The 21,242-nt window shown below is 42.6% G+C and overlaps 1 protein-coding gene across 2 annotated transcripts in view; it reads right to left on the reverse strand.

The window, feature by feature from the left end:
• SGCD (sarcoglycan delta) overlaps positions 1 to 21,242 on the reverse strand; it is a 349,857-nt gene that overhangs the window by 42,829 nt on the left and 285,786 nt on the right. For both annotated transcript variants that reach the window (XM_077326433.1, XM_077326432.1), the window contains one exon: positions 938 to 1,061. In XM_077326433.1, coding sequence (XP_077182548.1) covers positions 938 to 1,061 — 124 coding nt within the window. The remainder of the gene's footprint in view (positions 1 to 937; positions 1,062 to 21,242) is intronic.

Consider the following 21,242-nt stretch of genomic DNA (forward strand, 5'->3'; position numbering starts at 1 on the left):
TCTATAGAATAAGAAAATTATCTTAGGAGGCCATTTTTAAAAATATATATTTCAAATCATAATGAAATAATTAAAAATACTCTACTGAGCTAGCTGATTTACAAATGATACTTGAGACCTTGATAAATAAAAATCACGGATGCTGGTTGTGATACTACCTCATACCCTGGAGCCTCTTCAACTTTCTACAGCCTTTTAACGGTCTACAGAATTTTAACAGCAACTTCGAAGCAGAAAACATTTGCAAAGCTTTTCAAATCAATACAGGTGAATGAAACCCTCTTCATTGCAAAATTGTGTGACATAAAATGTAATTGTTCTACTCAAGTAAATCTAGTTTTAAAGTGACAAGGAAAAAGGAAATTTAGTCATACTGCACATTTTTACAGCTGCATAAATCTGCTTCATACAACCAATGCTATTATCCCAGCACTTTAAAATGAATGAATCATCCTGCTGCTTTGAATGGAGGGAGTGTAGTTTGAATACAATGAGTTCCATCATTCCAACAAGGAGCTCCAGTGTACTGGCTAAGCCTCACAATTACAGTATTTGCTGGTGTATAAGATTACTTTCCCCCCTTAAAAAAACATGCCTCCAAGTGGGGGGGTCGTCCTATATACCGGGTGTGCTTCAGTTGGGATAGACATAGCTGCCCATAGTGGCCCATAGTACTGTAATGTAATGTAACAAACTCTATATTTTGAGTTGAAATGTTGGGGGGTCGTCTTATATGCCCAGTCATCTTATACGCCGGCAAATACGGTATTTTTTTTTTAATTGCAATGCTAAATGAAATTGCTAAGTGAACATTTAATCATTACATTTTTACCTCTAAAGTATCTGAAGACATAATGTTGTTTACAACAACAATCTAAAATAAAAGCCTTGCAAGAAGACGAGAACATAGTTACAAGAGAAATTTGATTCCACTTACTTCTCCATCTTTGGATTCCAGCTTGAGCTCTGTCCTACAGGTTGCTTCTAAGTTGCCAGCCTCAGCATTTATGTGAATGCCCTTGGGTGCCTCCATCACCAAAGAACGTGTGGGTGACTCCAGTCTGCAATGTAAAGAAGGGATAAAGTCACTTTATGGAAATTTGTTTGTAATTTAGGCTTAAGGACAATCTTTGAATCCATTGTTAGAGCCCAATGCTATGTCCATTGTGATAAGTAGGTTCGATTCTTCTATCTGTTCAAGGAAATAAATCCCTCCCCCTGCCTTCTCCTTCCACAATCACCCCCAGGATACCCTGAAGTTGGGAGGTTTGGGAGAATCCCTGAATGAGATGTGATGTAGCATAGCAAAGAAAGAGGAACTCAGGAAAAATTCTGTTCCCAAACCCACACACTGTTGCTTGGCTCCAAGTCTTGCTCTACTAAGTGGCAATTTCATCAGTTCTCCATCCTCACTACACCTCCCCACGCCGTGCTTCTTGGCATTCTCATTCTGATATGGTGTCATTTCAAAGCAACTCTGATCATCTACAATAATGAAGCCACATCAAAACAAAAAAGATTTGCCGCAAGGCCAGTTCCAGGTCTCAGCAAGATGCTACCTAGTGAACCCTGTCTAGATGTGACTGTGAATCAGATAAAAAGAAACAAGGCAAACAAATGAAAGTTATAGAATCATAGACTTGAAAGGGACCTTCAGTGACCACTACTGCCTTTCCTCTGACTAGCTTGTAGAGGAGGAAGAGTAGCCACCACCTCCATCTATGTTGATGGTCTACGGGTCATGGGAGAAGAGATAGGTGGGCAAGCCACCATCCACCATGCTTTCAATGGCAGTCTAATGCCTCCAATGCTACCACCCAGAAGGAGGGGGGGCACAGGATTCTTGGGTATTTCTTACTGAAGCCTACACGATGCTAATTATGATCTCATAGTAGACTGATCTAATGCCATGGTTTATGTCACCTGCAAAGTATACATTCATCTTAGAAGTCTATGGAAGACTGATTAGAAATGTGTTTTCCATTTTTTTGGTCAGTGGTGTGTCTCTTACAGCGAAATCCTAAGAATACCTGGAAGTAAACCCACTTGAGTAAAATTCTGAGTAGTCCTGCTTAGGATTTCTCACTTAGACTCTTAGCTCTTTGTCTAAGGCTCCATTACAGACATGACCAAAGTGTACATTTACATCCCCCACAGTTTTAATGGCTGTCCCAAGAACCACTCTGCAGCTTTCTTGCAGCCTGCCATTTCTCTCAAAAGTGCCTCCAGCAGCAATGGGCAATGGTGCAGGCAGAGAAATAATGAACCACTCCTGTCAAATAACTGTGAGATAAAGAAATGAAATGGAGCTGCTAGCTGACCTCCAGAGACTGGAGAGCTGTAAGAAGTGGGTCAGAAACTTAGTCTCATGTTACTTCTCATTTCCTTGCCATCAGTTGACTTAAAAAGGTAAAGGTAAAGGTATCCCCTGTGCAAGCACTGGGTCATGTCTGACCCTTGGGGTGATGCCCTCCAGCATTTTCATGGCAGACTCAATACGGGGTGGTTTGCCAGTGCCTTCCCCAGTCATGACCGTTTACCTCCCAGCAAGCTGGTACTCATTTTACCCACCTCGGAAGGATGGAAGGCTGAGTCAACCTTGAGCGGCTGCTGGGATTGAACTCCCAGCCTCATGGACAGAGCTTTCAGGCTACATGTCTGCTGCCTTACCACGCTGCGCCACAAGAGGCTCTTAAACCCCGCTTATTTCTCACTTCCTTTTCTTCTATGTGAGCAGCTTGAGAAAATATCCAAGCGGCAGGACCTTGTCATCATGGGTGACTTCAATTTCCCAGATGTGTGCTGGGAAACAAACTCTGCGAAGCGTCCTCGGTCATGCAACTTTTTGACTTGTCTGGCTGACTATTTCATTTATCAAATGGTAGACGAACCCACAAGAGGTTCACCCATTCTGGACTTAATACTGACCAACAGGCAAGAGTTGGTGGATGAGGTGAAGGAGGTGGGGACCCTAGGGGGAAGTGACCATGTCCTCATAGAATTCCTTTTGAGATGGGGAGCCAAGGAAGCTTGTAGCCAGACGCGGATGTTGGATTTTCGTAGGGCAAACTTTAATAAACTCAGAGACATGATGAGTGTCATACCATGGACGGGAAGGGAAGGGAGCATGTGAAGGGTGGGTGCTACTCAAACAGGAGCTATTGCATGCTCAATCAATGACTATCCCAGAAAGACGAAAACACTGCAGGAGCTCTAAGAAGCCTATTTAGATGAACAGAGAACTTCAAGAGGAACTAAGAAAGAAAAGGAAAATATTCAGGAAATGGAGGGAAGGACAGAGCTCTAAAGAAGAGTACCTATAGGTTACTAGGCACTGTAGATCAATCATCAGAAAGGCCAAAGCTGAGAGTCAGCTAAGATTGGCCAGGGAAGCCCATTGTAACAAGAAACGATTTTTCAGTTATGTGAGGAGCAAACGTAAAGTAAAGGAGGCAATAGGCCCACTGTTGGGTGCGGATGGACAAACTCTAACGGAAGATGTAGAGAAAGCAGAAAGGCTTAGTGCCTATTTTACATCTTTTTTCCCCCACAGGTCAAAGTGTTTAGGCACATCTAGAGATGGCCATAGCCAAAGGACAGTGTCTGGGTGGCAGGTTAACATGGATAGAGAGGTTGTCGAGAGGCATTTAGCTGCACTGGATGAGTTCAAATCCCCTGGTCCGGATGAAATGCACCCGAGAATGCTCAAAGAACTTTCCAGAGAACTTGCACAGCCCTTGTCCATCATCTTCGGAACCTCTTTAAGGACTGGAGATGTCCCGGAGGACTGGAAGAGAGCAAACGTTATTCCGATCTTCAAAAAAGGGAGGAAGGATGACCCAGGAAACTACAGACCAGTGAGTCTGACCTCTGTTGTGGGGGAGATAATGGAGCAGATATTAAAGGGAGCGATCTGCAAACATCTGGAGGACAATTTGGTGATCCAAGGAAGTCAGCATGGATTTGTCTCCAACAGGTCCTGCCAGACCAACCTGGTTTCCTTTTTTGACCAAGTAACAGGTTTGCTGGATCGGGAAAATTTGGTTGATGTCATTTACTTGGATTTTAGTAAAGCTTTTGACAAGGTTCCCCATGATGTTCTGATGGATAAATTGAAGGACTGCAATCTGGATTTTCAGATAGTTAGGTGGATAGGGAATTGGTTAGAGAACCGCACTCAAAGAGTTGTTGTCAATGGTGTTTCATCAGACTGGAGAGAGGTGAGTAGCGGGGTACCTCAGGGCTCAGTGCTCGGCCCAGTACTTTTTAATATGTTTATTAATGATCTAAATGAGGGGGAGGAGGGACTACTCATCAAGTTTGCAGATGACACCAAATTGGGAGGACTGGCAAATACTCCGGAAGATAGTGACAGAGTTCAACGAGATCTGAACACAATGGAAAAATGGGCAAATGAGAACAAGATGCAATTTAATAAAGATAAGTGTAAAGTTCTGCATCTGGATCAGAAAAATGAAAAGCAAGCCTACTGGATGGGGGATACGCTTCTAGGTAACACTGTGTGTGAACGAGACCTTGGGGTACTTGTGGATTGTAAACTAAACATGAGCAGGCAGTGTGATGCAGCGGTAAAAAAGGCAAATAACATTTTGGGCTGTATCAACAGAGGCATCACATCAAAATCACAAGATGTCATAGTCCCATTGTATACGGCACTAGTCAGACCACACTTGGAGTACTGTGTGCAGTTCTGGAGGCCTCACTTCAAGAAGGACGTAGATAAAATTGAAAGGGTACAGAGGAGAGTGACAAAGATGATCTTGGGCCAAGGGACCAAGCCCTATGAAGATAGGTTGAGGGACTTGGGAATGTTCAGCTTGGAGAAAAGGAGGTTGAGTGGGGACATGATAGCCCTCTTTAAGTATTTGAAAGGTTGTCACTTGGAGGAGGGCAGGATGCTGTTTCTGTTGGCTGCAGAGGAGAGGACACGCAGTAATCGGTTTAAACTTCAAGTACAACGATATAGGCTAGATATCAGGAAAAAGTTTTTCTCAGTCAGAGTAGTTCAGCAGTGGAATAGGCTGCCTAAGGAGGTGGTGAGCTCCCCCTCACTGGCAGTCTTCAAGCAAAGGTTGGATACACACTTTTCTTGGATGCTTTAGGATGCTTAGGGCTAATCCTGCGTTGAGCAGGGGGTTGGACTAGATGGCCTGTATGGCGCCTCCCAACTCTATGATTCTATGATTCTATGATTCTATATATGACTGCAAAAAGCATACAGTACCCACTGATGACTCTTGGATTGAAGGAAAATGACAAATTGTTAGAACAAACAAGGATGCGCCTCTGAGAGCTACAATAACCTAGGAAAAGCTTTCACTCATATCCTAAAAAGCGACTCTTTGTATTAAATGATTTGCCCAAAGTATTTGTCCGATAAAAGGGGCTCTCAGTTTCATGTCTGGATCATGACCACATCCTTTCATTTTAGCCTTACCAGACTCTCTAGGTGTCAATTACTGAATCATAGGTGTCGATTACAGAAGACTGCCAGTGAGGGGGAGCTCACCACCTCCTTAGGCAGCCTATTCCACTGCTGAACTACTCTCACTGTGAAAAACTTTTTCCTGATATCTAGCCTATATCGTTGTACTTGAAGTTTAAACCCATTACCGCGTGTCCTCTCCTCTGCAGCCAACAGAAACAGCATCCTGCCCTCCTCCAAGTGACAACCTTTCAAATACTTAAAGAGGGCTATCATGTCCCCTTTCAACCTCCTTTTCTCCAGGCTGAACATTCCCAAGTCCCTCAACCTATCTTCATAGGGCTTGGTCCCTTGGCCCCAGATCATTCTCGTCGCTCTCCTCTGTACCCTTTCAATTTTATCTACCTAGAAGCGTATCCCCCATCCAGTAGGCATGCTTTTCATTTCATAACTTTACACTTATTTATTTATTTATTTATCATACTTATATACCGCCCTACCCGGAGGCTCAGGGTGGTTTACATCATAACAGAGAACGATACATAAAACAGTCTGTAACATGTATAACTGATAACTAATAATTGTAACCAAAATAACAGCACAATATAACAATATAGTACTACAAACAGGTTCAGGGCTTATTGATGGGATTCTGAGGGGGGTGGTTTATTGATTGAATTCTGAGGGGGGGTGGGGGGGGAGCAGGGGCCCTTGGTCGCTGTTGATTACGTCTGGTCTCAGCCAAATGCCTGGTGGAGGAGCTCCTTTTTGCAGGCCCTGCAGAACTGTTTAAGCTCCGTCAGGGCCCTGATCTCTTCTGGGAGCTCGTTCCACCAGGTAGGGGCCAGAACAGAGAATGCTTTGGCCCTGGTCGAGACCAGACAGACTTCTTTAGGGCCAGGGATCCTTAGCTGGTTGGTGGTAGTAGAGCGCAGAGCTCTTTTGGGGGCATAGGCGGGGAGGCGGTCCCTCAGGTACACTGGGCCCTGACCGCGTATGGCCTTGAAGGTAATAACCAGAACCTTTAGTCTGATCCGGAATTCAACTGGTAACCATTGCAGCTGGTGGAGAATAGGCCGGATATGAGACCTCCACGGTGTTGCTGTGAGGATCCTGGCTGCTGCATTTTGAACCAGTTGTAGTTTCTGGGTCAGGGCTAAGGGCAGGCCTGCGTAGAGCGAGTTTAATCTTTATTAAATTGCATCTTGTTCTCATTTGCCCATTTTTCCATTGTGTTCAGATCTCGTTGAACTCTGTCTCTATCTTCCGGAGTATTTGCCAGTCCTCCCAATTTGGTGTCATCTGCAAACTTGATGAGTAGTCCCTCCACCCCCTCATCTAGATCATTAATAAATATGTTAAAAAGTACCGGGCCGAGCACCGCGCCCTGAGGTACCCCGCTACTCACCTCTCTCCAGTCTGATGAAACACCATTGACAACAACTCTTTGAGTGCGGTTCTCTAACCAATTCCCTATCCACTTAACTATCTGAAAATCCAGATTGCAGTCCTTCAACTTATCCATCAGAACATCATGGGGAACCTTGTCAAAAGCTTTACTAAAATCCAAGTAAATGACATCAATCGATTTTCCCCAATCCAGCAAACCTGTTACTTGGTCAAAAAAGGAAACCAGGTTGGTCTGGCAGGACCTGTTGGAGACAAATCCATGCTGACTTCCTTGTTAACCTGCCACCCAGACACTGTCCTTTGGCTATGGCCATCTCTAGATGTGCCTAAACACTTTGACCTGTGGGAAAAAACAGATGTAAAATAGGCACTAAGCCTTTCTGCTTTCTCTGCATCTTCCATTAGAGTTTGTCCATCTGCACCCAACAGTGGGCCTATTGCCTCCTTTACTTTACGTTTGCTCCTCACATAACTGAAAAATCTTTTCTTGTTACAATGGGCTTCCCTGGCCAATCTTAGCTGACTCTCAGCTTTGGCCTTTCTTATGATTGATCTACAGTGCCTAGTAACCTGTAGGTACTCTTCTTTAGAGCTCTGTCCTTCCCTCCATTTCCTGAACATTTTCCTTTTCTTTCTTAGTTCCTCTTGAAGTTCTCTGTTCATCCAAATAGGCTTCTTAGAGCTCCTGCAGTGTTTTCGTCTTTCTGGGATAGTCATTGATTGAGCATGCAATAGCTCTTGTTTGAGTAGCGCCCACCCTTCACATGCTCCCTTCCCTTCCAGCATTCTCGTCCATGGTATGACACTCATCATGTCTCTGAGTTTATTAAAGTTTGCCCTACGAAAATCCAACATCTGCGTCTGGCTACAAGCTTCCTTGGCTCCCCATCTCCCCATAGCAGACACCAACCACCACACTTTGTTTTCCCCTCGCTTATTCTCACCCAGATGCTTTCCACTGTAGATATGCTCTCCTTCACTAGAATTTCCTGACAGGTAAGCCCTTTCCTCACATACAGTGGCACTCATCCACCTCTTCGATCTATTCTGTTTTTTCTGAACAGTTCATATCCATCCACCATTACATTCATGATAATCATTCCACCAAGTTTCTGTGATGCCTACTAGATCATACCTTTCCATCAGCATGAGAAGCTCCAGCTCTTCCTTCTTATTGCCCATGCGGGCGTTAGTATAAAGACATCTGAATACTTTTACTTTTGCTTCCCTATGAGCTGGCCTTGCCGGTTGGGCTGCCCCCGATCGTTTTCCTTCCATACACTCCCTATGTTGATCGTCTCGTTCCCCTAGTGGCTTTAGTTTAAAGCTCTTCTGATGAATCTCCCCAGGTTCCTGCCAAACACATTCTTCCCCAGTTTTGATAAGTGCAGTCCATCAGGTGCTAATAGGCCTTCCTCAAGAAAACCTATCCCATGGTCCCAGAAACCAAATCTCTCCTGCCAGCACCAACTATGCAGCCAGTGATTCACCTCCATTATCTTCCTCTCCCGACGCATTCCTCTTCCTTTGACAGGCAAGATTGAAGAGAATACCACTTGTGCCCACATTTGCTTGAGCTTCCTCCCCAGAACTTGATAAGGTCTATTGTATTCACTTCAATGTAAACATCTTTAACCGCTCCTCGTGGAGGGCGGGCCCTGTCCGTGATGAGGAAGGATGCCGATAGGCCCCTTCCCCCGGACTGACCAATCGGGAGGCACGATCTGCCCCCCCAACTCGCCCGCATGCGGCCAGCTGCTGTTTCCTCGCTACCCACAGAGACGGCAGGTGGTTGACTAGCCGCGCTGTGAGGAGGCCCCGCCGGCGGCCCCAGCCGCAAACATGCCGCCTCCCTACCACCCAAAACCGCTGCCGAGGACCCGCGGACGCAGCCAGCTCTGCGGCCGCGCCACCAACAACCGTCCAGCTGGTTCTACCTTCCCACGTGGCTGTGGCTTTGCCAGCAGCTGCTCTGCCACCGCCTATGCCTCTGGCCGCCCTCACTTCAAAGACACCACGTCGCTGCCAGCCTGCAACCCAGAGACCGCCTCCTGCCCGCTCCCACCCAAGCGACGCCGCCGGGATGTTCTGATGGATAAGTTGAAGGACTGCAATCTAGATTTTCAGATAGTTAGGTGGATAGGGAATTGGTTAGAGAACCGCACTCAAAGAGTTGTTGTCAATGGTGTTTCATCAGACTGGAGAGAGGTGAGTAGCAGGGTACCTCAGGGCTCGGTGCTCGGCCCGGTACTTTTTAACATATTTATTAATGATCTAGATGAGGGGGTGGAGGGACTACTCATCAAGTTTGAAGATGACACCAAATTGAGAGGACTGGCAAATACTCCGGAAGATAGAGACAGAGTTCAACGAGATCTGAACACAATGGAAAAATGGGCAAATGAGAACAAGGTTGTCATGTGGAGCAGGGCAGGATGCTGTTTCTGTTGGCTGCAGAGGAGAGGACATGCAGTAATAGGTTTAAAGTTCAAGTACAACGATATAGGCTAGATATCAGGAAAAAAATTTTCACAGTCAGAGTAGTTCAGCAGTGGAATAGGCTGCCTAAGGAGGTGGTGAGCTCCCCCTCACTGGCAGACTTCAAGCAAAGGTTGGATACACACTTTTCTTGGATGCTTTAGGATGCTAGGGCTAATCCTGTGTTGAGCAGGGGGTTGGACTAGATGGCCTGTATGGTCCCTTCCAACTCTATGATTCTATGATTCTATGGTTCTATGACCAAAAAGGCATTCTCCCTCCTCCCACCTTGTGACCAATGGACTTTTGGACTTTTTAACAAAGTTAAATGACAAAGTTTATGGAACACATCTTATTAACTTGCCTCCAGTTGTCTTAGAAGCAGCAAGATATAACCACAATGAAACTCACTTAAATGATGCCGAAGGTCATATATGTCCATTTGGTTTGACAAGGGAATGCAATGCAGCCACTTCATGAGCAGCACAATGAACTCAAGAGAGATGTCAGACCGATTACGCACAGTGGTAAAAGGCCAGGCAGTAATCCAGGGCAGACAGGATCCACCATGGTAAAAGGTCCCCTATGGGGCCACAGGAACTGGTGGAGCATGCTGCTTTACTGCAAGAAAATGTCAGCAACCAGGTGTGGATTCTACCAGGCTAACAAACTCACTCTGAACAGAGTACTAAAGGCTACTACCCTTCTTATGACAGAGAAACTAAGTAAAAATGATAAGAAATGATACTAAAAAAAGTTTAAGATCTACACAGCATATTCTATAACTAGAATTAAAGCCCCTTGTAGCTGATACAATGGGCACTAGCAAGGGGGTGAAGGGAGAGGGTGGTAGAAAGGAAGAGAGTGATTAAGATAGAGAGAACTTGGCTTTGGGAAGAGTAAGGGGAGGGTTTGTCCAGTCTCTAAGGGCATGAAGTTGAATGTGTGTTTTGTGTGAGGGGTTGCAGAAGCGTGGTGACAAATGAGGGTATGGGTGTGGAGAGATGGGTATCAAAGACCTGTGGTTTGGAATATTCATTGCATGTGGGAGAAGACTGACCTTTGGAAATTGTGGCATAGTGGTTACAGATGAGCTTTCAACAGCCATGTCTTCAGATATGTGAAGGGAAAATCACACTGGAGACTCTCACTAAGGGGTGATTACATGGCAACAAATTCCTCCCAGTTCTGCATTCAACCTCATTTCCCTTCTTGTGTGAATTTGGCCACAAACACCGAAATGTCCCCCTGCCCTAGTCCATATGGGGTAGTCACAGTACACAGCTGTCCACCCTGCTCCTTCTGTTTCTTTCTTTTTTTTTACTGTTGATATAATGTTATGTGTTTCTTTCACTGTTGCCCCTTAAAAGAACGAAAGCTGGATTTTTGTATCCTGCTGTTTACCTCCAAAAGGACTCCTAAAGCAGTTTACAAACACCTTTTCCATTCATCTCCACACAATAGACAACCTGTGAGGGATGTGGCGCTGTGAGAGGTCCGAGAAGTCTGGGAATGGGCCACAATGACCCAGCAGGTTGCGGGTGTCTCAAAGTAATTTCCAATTGCCTTCCCTTTTTCTCTCCATAACAGACACCCCGTGAGCGAGTTGGAGGTGAGAGAACTCTGTGAGAACTGGGAATGGCCCACAGTCACCCAGCAGGCCTCAGGTGTTTCTAAGCAATTTAAAATCGCCTTCCCTTCCTCTCCCTATAGCAGACTCCGTATGAGGGAGGTGGGGTAGAGAGAACTCTGAGAGAACTCGGAATGGCCCACAGTCACCCAGCAGGCCTCAGGTGTCTTTAAGCAGTTTAAAATTACCTTCCCTTCCCATAGTAGGCCCCCTGTGAAGGAGGCAAGCTGTGCTGGCCGCACCCTGATTGGCCCGTATTCCAGGCTGGACACCCTGGACATGCTCCTCCCACAGGGCCGTTTCACAAATATATAGAGGAACAATGGATAAGGATGAGACAGGTGAGGCAGTGTCTCTAGGTAGCAAATTTGAGGGATGGCAGCCCATGTGTCACTCTTCCTGCTATCCCACCTCCAGTCTAATCCTATTGTGTATTTGTGGCTTTTCACACTTTGTTTAGAAATTTGTGATGGATAATCATCTCTAACTTCTGAGTACTGTGGAGCTGTATGGCAAGGAAGGCAATGCTAGCAAAAGGTGCTGGCTGGGGATTATTGCGTCTAGTGGAATCTCTTGTTGAGCCCTCACAGTAACTCCAAATAAATACCATATAAGCAGCACCATATCATAAGGGGAGATGCCACTGATAAGCAATATCCCAAGAAAATTAGATTCCTATTAGGGTTTAGAATTGAGCACTTCTGTGGGATCATGTCATTTTTATCCCGTGTCAGTTACAGGAATACAGAAACTGGATGTTTCCCAGCTGCCCATGTACCTGGAATTATTCACTTAAGCAATTTTACAGTTATTTTTGTTCACCCCTCCCACCACTTACAACATTTTATCTCAGAAGTGGTGTGGATTTCAAACACATCTACGTTATACAGTTCTTCCTGCAATGTCTGCTTGTACTATTTTTAGATGCTATGAAAGCATAATTTGACCTTTTTTGGTAAAGGAGCTATTAATATCAGAAGGAGTTATGCCAGTGCCCTGATTTAAGCTCTGTGAGTATAAGGAGTTGAAAACTTAGTTCCTTTGACTCTGGACATTTGTTACAGCTGAAAACTTCACCCAGATACATTAAAAAATAAAGACAAAAGCAAAAGAGTCCATGGTATGTTCTGTTTTCTAGGCCAGGTAAGTAGTAAGGCCTGACTAATATGTTACCAGAGAGAAACAGACCTATCCACTGGCAATATGATAAATAAAAGAAAGAAAAATGTCCTATTTTTGTAGTTTTCCTTGTTTCTTTATTCTTTAGGACTTCTGTCAAAACGGAATCCAGGTAATATCCGTTTTCAGTGAGATTCTTTCATCAGTGACAAGTACTGAACATTAAATAAGAATTAGTATTACAATATCAAAAGCAATTATAACAATAAATGCAATAAGTAAAGAGAGCTCCCTACCTCTGAATCTTCAGTATATTTATCAATAAGTATTGGAAATTTAAACTTGCCTTTTGGAGAGCATTTCAGGCAGTAGTGGGAGGGGAGTCAAAGTCCCATTCCACTGATGAATGTGCCTTCATTTACCAGAGAGTTACCACAGGATACAAGTAATACACTCTCTTTTCTCTTTGCCATGTTGGCTCCCACTTTTGCAGCCTTTCTCTCTTCCTGCTCTGCAAAATGATTTTCCCCTCATTATTATCAATGGAAATTTTAGACTCCTAATCTCAAGAAGGGGGGGGGGGATTTTAAGCAAAGTTAATTATGAATCAAGGAACATACCAACTGGCAGATGAACTGCGCTTACACTCTGAAGTTAGTCCAAGAATTCTCCTGTGCCATGTAGAACACTAAGCCAGCTAAACAGTCCAAAGGAGACCCACTGTATCAGGCTGAAATTTAAATGCAGTACTAACATGGCAAGGCTCATTTTACAAAATAATAATTCCGAATGAACTAGTGGCGCTTTTCATCATGTGAAGCAAAGGATTATTTAAATGGAAAAAAAGATCAGAGGTCAAATAACATCTCATTATTAAGTCCATTACTTCCATAATGATTAACATGACAAAAATTAAAAGCTGCAGAGAAAAATGAGAGTACTAAAGGAAGAAATAGTGGACATAAAATGGAAATGCTTTCTTAAAACAAACTTACAAGTGGTTCTTGCCTCCTCTTTTTTCAAATAATAGACAATAAATAGACATATCAAGTCCATCAATATCAATTATTGAATTTGATGTTAATTTTTACAAGTTTTTGGCTGATGACACTTGGAGTGTTTGAAAAACTTTATCTACATCAGATACAACCATCAGGTGATATTAATAAACAAAACAGTCTTTGTTCATTATCAATCACCTAACTATTATTCTATTAGCTAACTAGAATGTAAAAGTGCTATTTTAAAATTGCTTCATAAGCTTAATAGGCCATACTAGAAATCCAGTTCAAATGTGCAAACAGGTAGATACTTCTAGAATGTCAACGAAAATTGCTGGTGTGAAAGAATGTTTACATCCAAAGTTTCATGTTGTTGGGATGAATTTTAGTCCCAAGGTCTCCCTGAGTTTCAAAGACTTTTGTCATGGTAGGAGAATAATTTCAAATTTTCTGGCACTTCTTGGGGGAGGGGGGTAGTGCCACACAGAGTCCTATGCAGTGCATTTGGCAACCTCTACTGCTACCCTACCACTTTCTTTCCCCAGCAGCCACACCACACCCCAAACCACTCCCCTCTTGGCCTTCACCAAAACCGCTGGGATGACAGAGGAGGTGGGTGTGGTGGGGGTCAGGGGTTGCTGGGTGTTACAGAGGGAGGAATTGTAACCTCGCTTTACTTTTGCTGGCTGCCTCTCTCTCTCTCTCTCTCTCTCTCTCTCTCTCTCCCCCCCCCTCTTTTAAATTGTGTTTTATGAGGACCTTTTCTGGAGAATGATTCCGCCAGGCCGGGGGGGGGGGAATGGCAACCCCCCCAAAAAAAAAACAACCCTCAACACTTTCCCTGCAGTCCTCCAGAATCCTGCTATCAAGATCTAGAACAACATCAAAGGTATTTGGGGGTAACACCTTAAGGGCCTATTGTCTGCTCAGGCATGCAAACTACAATTCCAGTGGCAGACAGCCAGCCTGGGGCTAGCCAGTCCCCTCACACACACACACACACACACACACACACACACCTCACAGGCAAAAGCAGAAGCTGAGTTGGGGGCACAGAGAAAGTTGTCTGCTATGTCCCTGCTAAATGCCAGAGAAAGAGAGAGAGAGAGAGAGAGAGGCTGCAAGCAAAAGCGTTTTCTTTCTTTGGATGCAGGGGGTGTAGGGGGGATTCACAAATGAGCAATGGGGGTGGTAAAAATCACCTTACAGCCTCCATGCCACTGCTACACAATACTTCCCAAAGAACTTCAGACCCAAACAGTAACATGGCCCAGAAACTGAGACTTTGTCGCAAAACTATCTTACAACAATTAGAAATCTATTACGAAATCCAAGCAAAAGAAGAAGAGTTTGTTCTTATATGCAGCTTTTTCTCTACCCGAAGGAGGCTCAAAGCGACTTACAGTCGCCTTCCCTTTCCTCTCCCCACAACAGACACCCTGTGGGGTGGGTGAGGCTGAGAGAGACCTGATATCACTGCTCGGTCAGAACAGCTTTATCAGCGCCATGGCGAGCCCAAGGTCACTCAGCTGGTTGCATGTGGGGGAGTACAGAATCAAACCTGGCACACCAGATTAGAAGTCTGCACTCTTAACCACTAGACCAAACTACACCTACAAGCTGCACAATGTGTTATAAAAAGCGGCCGATTAGCTTGCGGCCCGGCAAGCTTCTTTTTGAGGGCGGGGGGAGAGGGAAGCAGGGCCGCGCATGCACGGTTGACACCACGCGCTGCCGCAAACGTGCATGCGCATTTGCAACCGCGCATGGCGCAAACACAGGCACGACAGGCATTGCCCTCCCTGCCGCCGCCGGTCCGCAGCCTAAAGAAGGTTGCGGACCACTGATATAAGAGATCCATAATTAGATTTTCCCACGTTTTCTATAATATCAAAAACCAAGGGAAGCAAGTAAAACAATGGAGGGGTACATAAATAATCCTTCCTCTCCATCCCCCCTTTGTCTCTTACCTTATACCAGAACTGTTATCAGCTGCAGTGGGGAGACACCTTGGATATTTGTGTTTGAACTGCTTTTCAGTCCACCTACCTCCTTTGCTTATAGCAGTTCTGTGAGGCTATTTCCCTCAGGGAAACAGCATGGGGGAGAAAGAGTTAATCCCTCTCATGTAATAGATGCTCCAGGCACACACACAAACTTGCTTCTCATTGCTTTCTAATGTTTTACAGAAAACATAGGATGCTTCAATCAAGATAGCCCACACAAACCAAATAAGTAGGCAACACAATCCTGAGACTATATCAACTATCTCTGCTCTTTTTGGTGGTGGCACAAAGAATGCACAGAGCGGAGCAATATTCCACTAAGTCCTCTGTACATTCACAGTCACATTGCTGCTATGATCAGGCACGGCAGCAGTTTTGATCTGAAGTCACAGAACACAGTTTGACTTCAACAGCTTCTTTGAGACACACACGGTTGTGGTTTGGTGTACGCATTTGTGTGCAAGTACACTTCTTAACATTATTCAGTGTTGGTTTTAGAACTGCCACTGGACTCAGACTTGGCACTCCCGTTCTTGCTGGTACTCAAGTGCCCTGGAGGCTGCTTTCAGTTAAACACTCAGGGCCATTCCGCACGACTTTAACGTAGCAGAAGGCTTGCAAATTGTAAAAGCTACTAATTTGCAGTTCCGCAAGACGTCGCACACAATCTGCCACACTCCTGAAACAGTTCCGCGAAAAGCGCTTCGTTGTAGCGCTTAAAGGGAAATCGAGGGAAAGTGGATTCACCCTCCGAAAAGCGTTACACTCTTGCAAACAATCTGCAACACTAGCGAAAAAGACCTGTGCATTCTCTCTTTTTTAAAGTCTTTCTCTTTTTCTGTCTTCTTTCTGTCTCTTTATATCTCTCTTTCCTAATCAGGCTCTACCACTCTTTGCTATTTTTCCCCTCCCCCATGCTAGCGCCCATTGTATCAGCTACAATGGGCTTTAATTCTAATGTGTGTGTGTGTCTATATCTATATCTGTATCTAGCAGAACATTGCTGAGTGAGTTTGTGAACTTAATAAATAATAATAATATAATATAAAGTAATAGGATGAATGGCATAACAGCTCCCTGGAGCATTACAGTAGTTTCTTATCGCAGGTGAAAGATTCTTCTTCTTTTTTGAGAGTCATATTAGGCTTTTTTTTGGGGGGGGGAAGTTTGGGCTGTCACTTAAGGAGTGCTTCTCTTTTGCGTTGGACAATCAAGAACAGCTTCATTCAAAGGTCAAATTCATAATAGGGGGTGCAAAGCCAGAAGAACCCAACTATCATGATTTCATCAGTACATTTCCATTCAATTAGGGAACAAGGCTGCAAAGAACTTGCCAGGTGGGGTAGGGAGTCATCAGGCATACAGAGAATATATACACAATCTCTCATTTTTGGCCCTCCTCACATGGTAGATCCTGTGCCTCATGATGGCTCATTCCCATTGAGCAGGGCTTCCCCATGGGAATGAGCTGTTCTCTCTCTGTGCCCTCCTTCCCCACCCAAGCAAATATGGCCATTTTCTGATGGCATCAGCCATGCTTCAGCCTAACTGTGCAGTCCCCGTTCCTTCCCCTTCTGGTATAGTTCTAATTATTGAGTTTTCAAGAAACCGTAGTTTGCTACTACATTCAGACTAGCAAACTATGATTTATTTTACTTATAATTCAAACTGATGAGTTAGTTAAATTAACCACAGGTAATCTATCATCTTAACCTACACCACTCTGCTAACTAAGGTTAGTTCAAGTACCTCAAGCCAGTATAGGAAGCTTACATTATCCATTGTTAGTTCCAGCTATGACTTATGTTATTGTTATTAATATTTGGATTTATTGGCTACCCATCCCTGATGACAGGCTTGGGTGGCTGACAACAATAAACATATGCAAAATAGATATTAAAACGTTTACACACAGCAATATAAAATTTAACTTAAAAACCTGAGTAGAATGCTCCAATTCTGACCACATAAATGTTAGATGGTAGGGAAGTGGAGAGGAAGGGGAGGGGCCCTTATTGATATCAAGTTGTGTGTAAATTGGCCTGGTGAAAGGCCCTTCAGAACTGTGACAGCTCCAGTAGGACTTGGATCTCAACTGGCAATTCCTTCTTCCAGCCTTTTTGGCCCTGGCTCTGCTCAAGGCTAATCATACTTCTTTGGGGCAGGGGACTATTTGTAGACTGGAGATGGCATCCTGCCTTAATCCTTGTTTCTCTCCTGGTTATGATATATGACTGCCTACTCCCACAGAATCAACAGACAAGAAACTGCTGTTGCCATCGTGGCTCTTGCTAGCATCCAGACTTTCCCTGACCTAACACCCCATACAATACTCAGAGCATGCTACATTGAGTGCACACAGCAGTTCACAACCTTTTCAGTATCGTGACCCATACAGGGCTCACACAAGATTTTTTGGCACCCTAGCCAACTATTACTATGTTATCCATCTAGATCAGTACTGCATTTTCTACCATGGTCAACAAGATTGTTTTTAGAAACCGATAAACATCATACAAAGGATACAGCTGCCTCCACTGCTAATTACAAGCAAAGTGGCATTTTGATGTACACAGCTTTGCATATGAAGGTTATATTCTAGCCCTTGACCACTGTCTCTTTCTACATTACTCCTTCTAATTGCCCCTAAGATTCTCACTCACTCTAGTGACCTTCAGGACACACTTTACTTGATCAATATGTATATGCAGTGAAGAAACCCCTCCCCCAATAATGCATGAAATGGAAGGTCCTGGTTCTAGGGTCGGATCTTGGTTTCCAAGATGCAAAAGAGAGCAATGGGGAGGGCAGGGGCAATTATTAGGGAGGGATGACCTGTGACCCATTTTCAAAGGCTTCATGACCCAATTTGAGGCCTGACCCACAGGTTGGGAAACACTATTATAACAGATGCTTAGAACAGTGAGCTCTGATCATTCTGATTCCATCTTAGGAAGGTATGTGTATGCAAGCATGTGGGTATATCTCTGCAGAGCCCAGACCTTGTCCCTACAATTTTTAATGGGCACTGGCAGTTATCTGTTTGTAGTATATATACATGACAATCCTCATGTATAGCAACAGATGTTCATTATGCTACTTTTTAGATCACTGGTGTAATAATTGTTCATGTCAAACAAGCTTAAAGCCAATGTGAAATATAATATTACTTCTCCCAAGAAATCATAGAATCATAGAATCATAGAGTTGGAAGGGGCCATACAGGCCATCTAGTCCAGTGGTTCCCAAACTTATCTGGCCTACCGCCCCCTTTCCAGAAAAAATATTACTCAGCACCCCCTGGAAATTAATTTTTTAAAATTTTAATAGCAATTAAACAGAAAGATATACGTATTAATGTTTCTACCTTTTCCCTAAAATATATTAAAGAAAGGTGTAAATTAGAAATATTGAAGTTTGAAATTATGAAACTATTTATTGAACTCAGAATAGAAAGGTAATACAAAAAAGTTAAAACATTCGAAATCATCTTAATGAGAAGGATGAACCTGGTGTGCTGCTACCAATTTAGTAATCCTCGGCTCTATTTTCGTCAGCAGTAATCTTAAATCACCGCGATTGACTATTTGCAATCAGTTTCTTTTTTTGTTAATAAACTGGTTACCGCACTGAATCCACGTTCCACTAAATATGATGAAGAAAATGCAATTAAGAACTTTTGAATTACAGCCCATATTTCAGGATAGGGATCTCCTTTTGTAGCCAAAATTGTTGGTCGCCGCTTTTGAATTTAAATTTCAATTCATCATTTGCACTTACTTCCATCAGTTCTTCTTGCAACTGTGGAGATTCTTCTGTGTTTGCACTTGAAAAGGATCCAAAATCCAATCAGGTATGTTCATTTTCAAAATATCATTAAATTGTTGATTAAAATCTGAATGGAGAGCATCCAAGTGTTCACAATAAGAAAGTATGTCTTCATCTTTTTTTTTCTGCTCCTGATAAATTTGGGAACTGGCTGAATTCCCCTCATCCAAAATTTTGTTTGTACAGTAGAAGTTTTGTCACAAATGCAGAAATAACAGATTTTATTTTTATTAAATTCAGTTCATCACCTTGAAGCTGAAGATTGCTTTCATTAAATTTTTGAAACAAGTCGGTCAAGTAAGCAATGTCACTTTTGGATTGAATTAAATTGGATCGTAAAGCATCATTTTTATCTTTCAAGAACTCCAGCACCGAGTTAAACAGCTTATAAAACCTATCTAAACAGTCACCCTTTGACAACCAATGAACTTCTGTATGAAGCAGCAAACAATTAAATTCTTCATCGTTTTCAATACAAAGCTGTTTAAATAATCTGTCATTCAATGATTTGCTTCTGATTGTATTGATAGCTGTAATTACATATTGTAATGAATTATGTAGGCGTGCACTTAAATTTTTGACAACTAGATGTTGACGATGGATAATACAGTGTACTGTTAATGCATTCGGCACCTCCTTTTTAAATATGCAAGAAAACCCCTGTAGCGCCCTACCATCGCTGGAGCACCATCTGTGGCTACTGATAAGATATTACTCAGAGGTATTTCTTTTTCTTTAAAAAATTCATTCAATGAATGAAATATTGATTCTCCTTTAGTATCAGTTTGCAAATATTTAGTAAATAATAATTCTTGGCAAATTTGTTCTTCCTTTGTGAAGCACACGTATGCTAAAAGTAAAGCTTCATTTCCCAGCAAAGTTGATTCATCCAATTGAATAGAAAACCGAGATGTTTTTAAATAGCCACACAATGAATCTTCAACATCTTGAGCCATTTCATCAATTCTTCTTTGCACTGTATTATTGCTCAATGAAATTTTCTTGATAATATCAGATGCTGGCTTGTGTAGCACAGTACGTATTACTTCACTTATGGCCGGTATAATTAGTTCCTCACCAATAGTATGAGGTTTTCCTGATTTGGCAATCATTAACAAAATATTGTAAGAAGCAAGCAAGCCATCGCTATCTTGTGTGGTTGCAGTTGAAAAGAGTTTTGCCAATGTCGGTTGTTTGATAAATTTTTTTTTTAGTCTTCGAAAATAAGATAAATTCTTATCTTTTTTATCACCATGAATTTTAGTCAAATGTTCTTGTAGTCTGGAAGGCTTCATAGCTTTGTTTGATAAAACTTTCTGGCAAATCAGGCACATTGGTAATGTATTGTTTACAGGTGATACAATAAAGCCATATTTCAAATATTCGATATTATATTGCCTACATTTTTCTTTGGTTGAGCCATTATTATCTGAAGAAAAAATAAAATTTTTATGGAGGTATTTTTAAAAAAAGTTTTGGGTAATTTTTTGAAATATTTTTTTGTAAAAAACAAACTAAAATAAATACTAATGAAATAAATAAACATGATATTATTTTCACTCTGGAATATTTTTAATTAATCTGTTCGATCCTGTGGGCCAGAATTGTTTTCTATACACACTAAATTCGCGTTATCTTGCTTAATATTATATATAATTTAATTCTGTTTTTTTATTTTAGCGTACAACATATGTCTCTCTAATACATCCATGTTAATTTTTTCCTGGTACTATAATTACTTTTTTATTTCGAAATAAAATTTTTTTTTTAAATAAAAACTTTTTTGCGTGAACGCCAATACATTTTATAATGAATTTTGAAAATAGATGTCATTCTTAGTCAAACAAAACAAACCCGATAGTTCTAGTTATTATAGAACTCAAATTTTAACAATCAAAACAAACACGATTCTTTTGATTGTTATAATTTGGCACCAGGGTGATACCAGCTCGTGCCACTTGGTGTCCAATTACTGAGTAGCCGCACCGAACGGCGTCAGCATTACACCATCGACGCTAGCTAGAGACGGCGACCAGCGATTTTCAAATACGTTATTCCCTACAAATAATGGACCTATTCCAAGTATATGACTGACCTATTTATAGCTGCAGCTGGTGGGGACCGGAGAACCGGTCCGTTTCTCTACAAATACTTTACCGGACAATCGATAGTTTTCAGGCCTAGTAAAAAGGCTTAAGTAGGGATCAGAAAACGGTTATAAATAAATAAATTACCGATAAATAAGTAAGAAATGTTGGTTCTAGACTAAAAACATAATACAAATAAAGGATGATGTTTTATATTTATTGGCATGTTTACGAGTT

This window comes from Paroedura picta, chromosome 3 (genome assembly GCF_049243985.1).
Source record: "Paroedura picta isolate Pp20150507F chromosome 3, Ppicta_v3.0, whole genome shotgun sequence".
Classification (NCBI taxonomy): Eukaryota; Metazoa; Chordata; class Lepidosauria; order Squamata; family Gekkonidae; genus Paroedura; species Paroedura picta.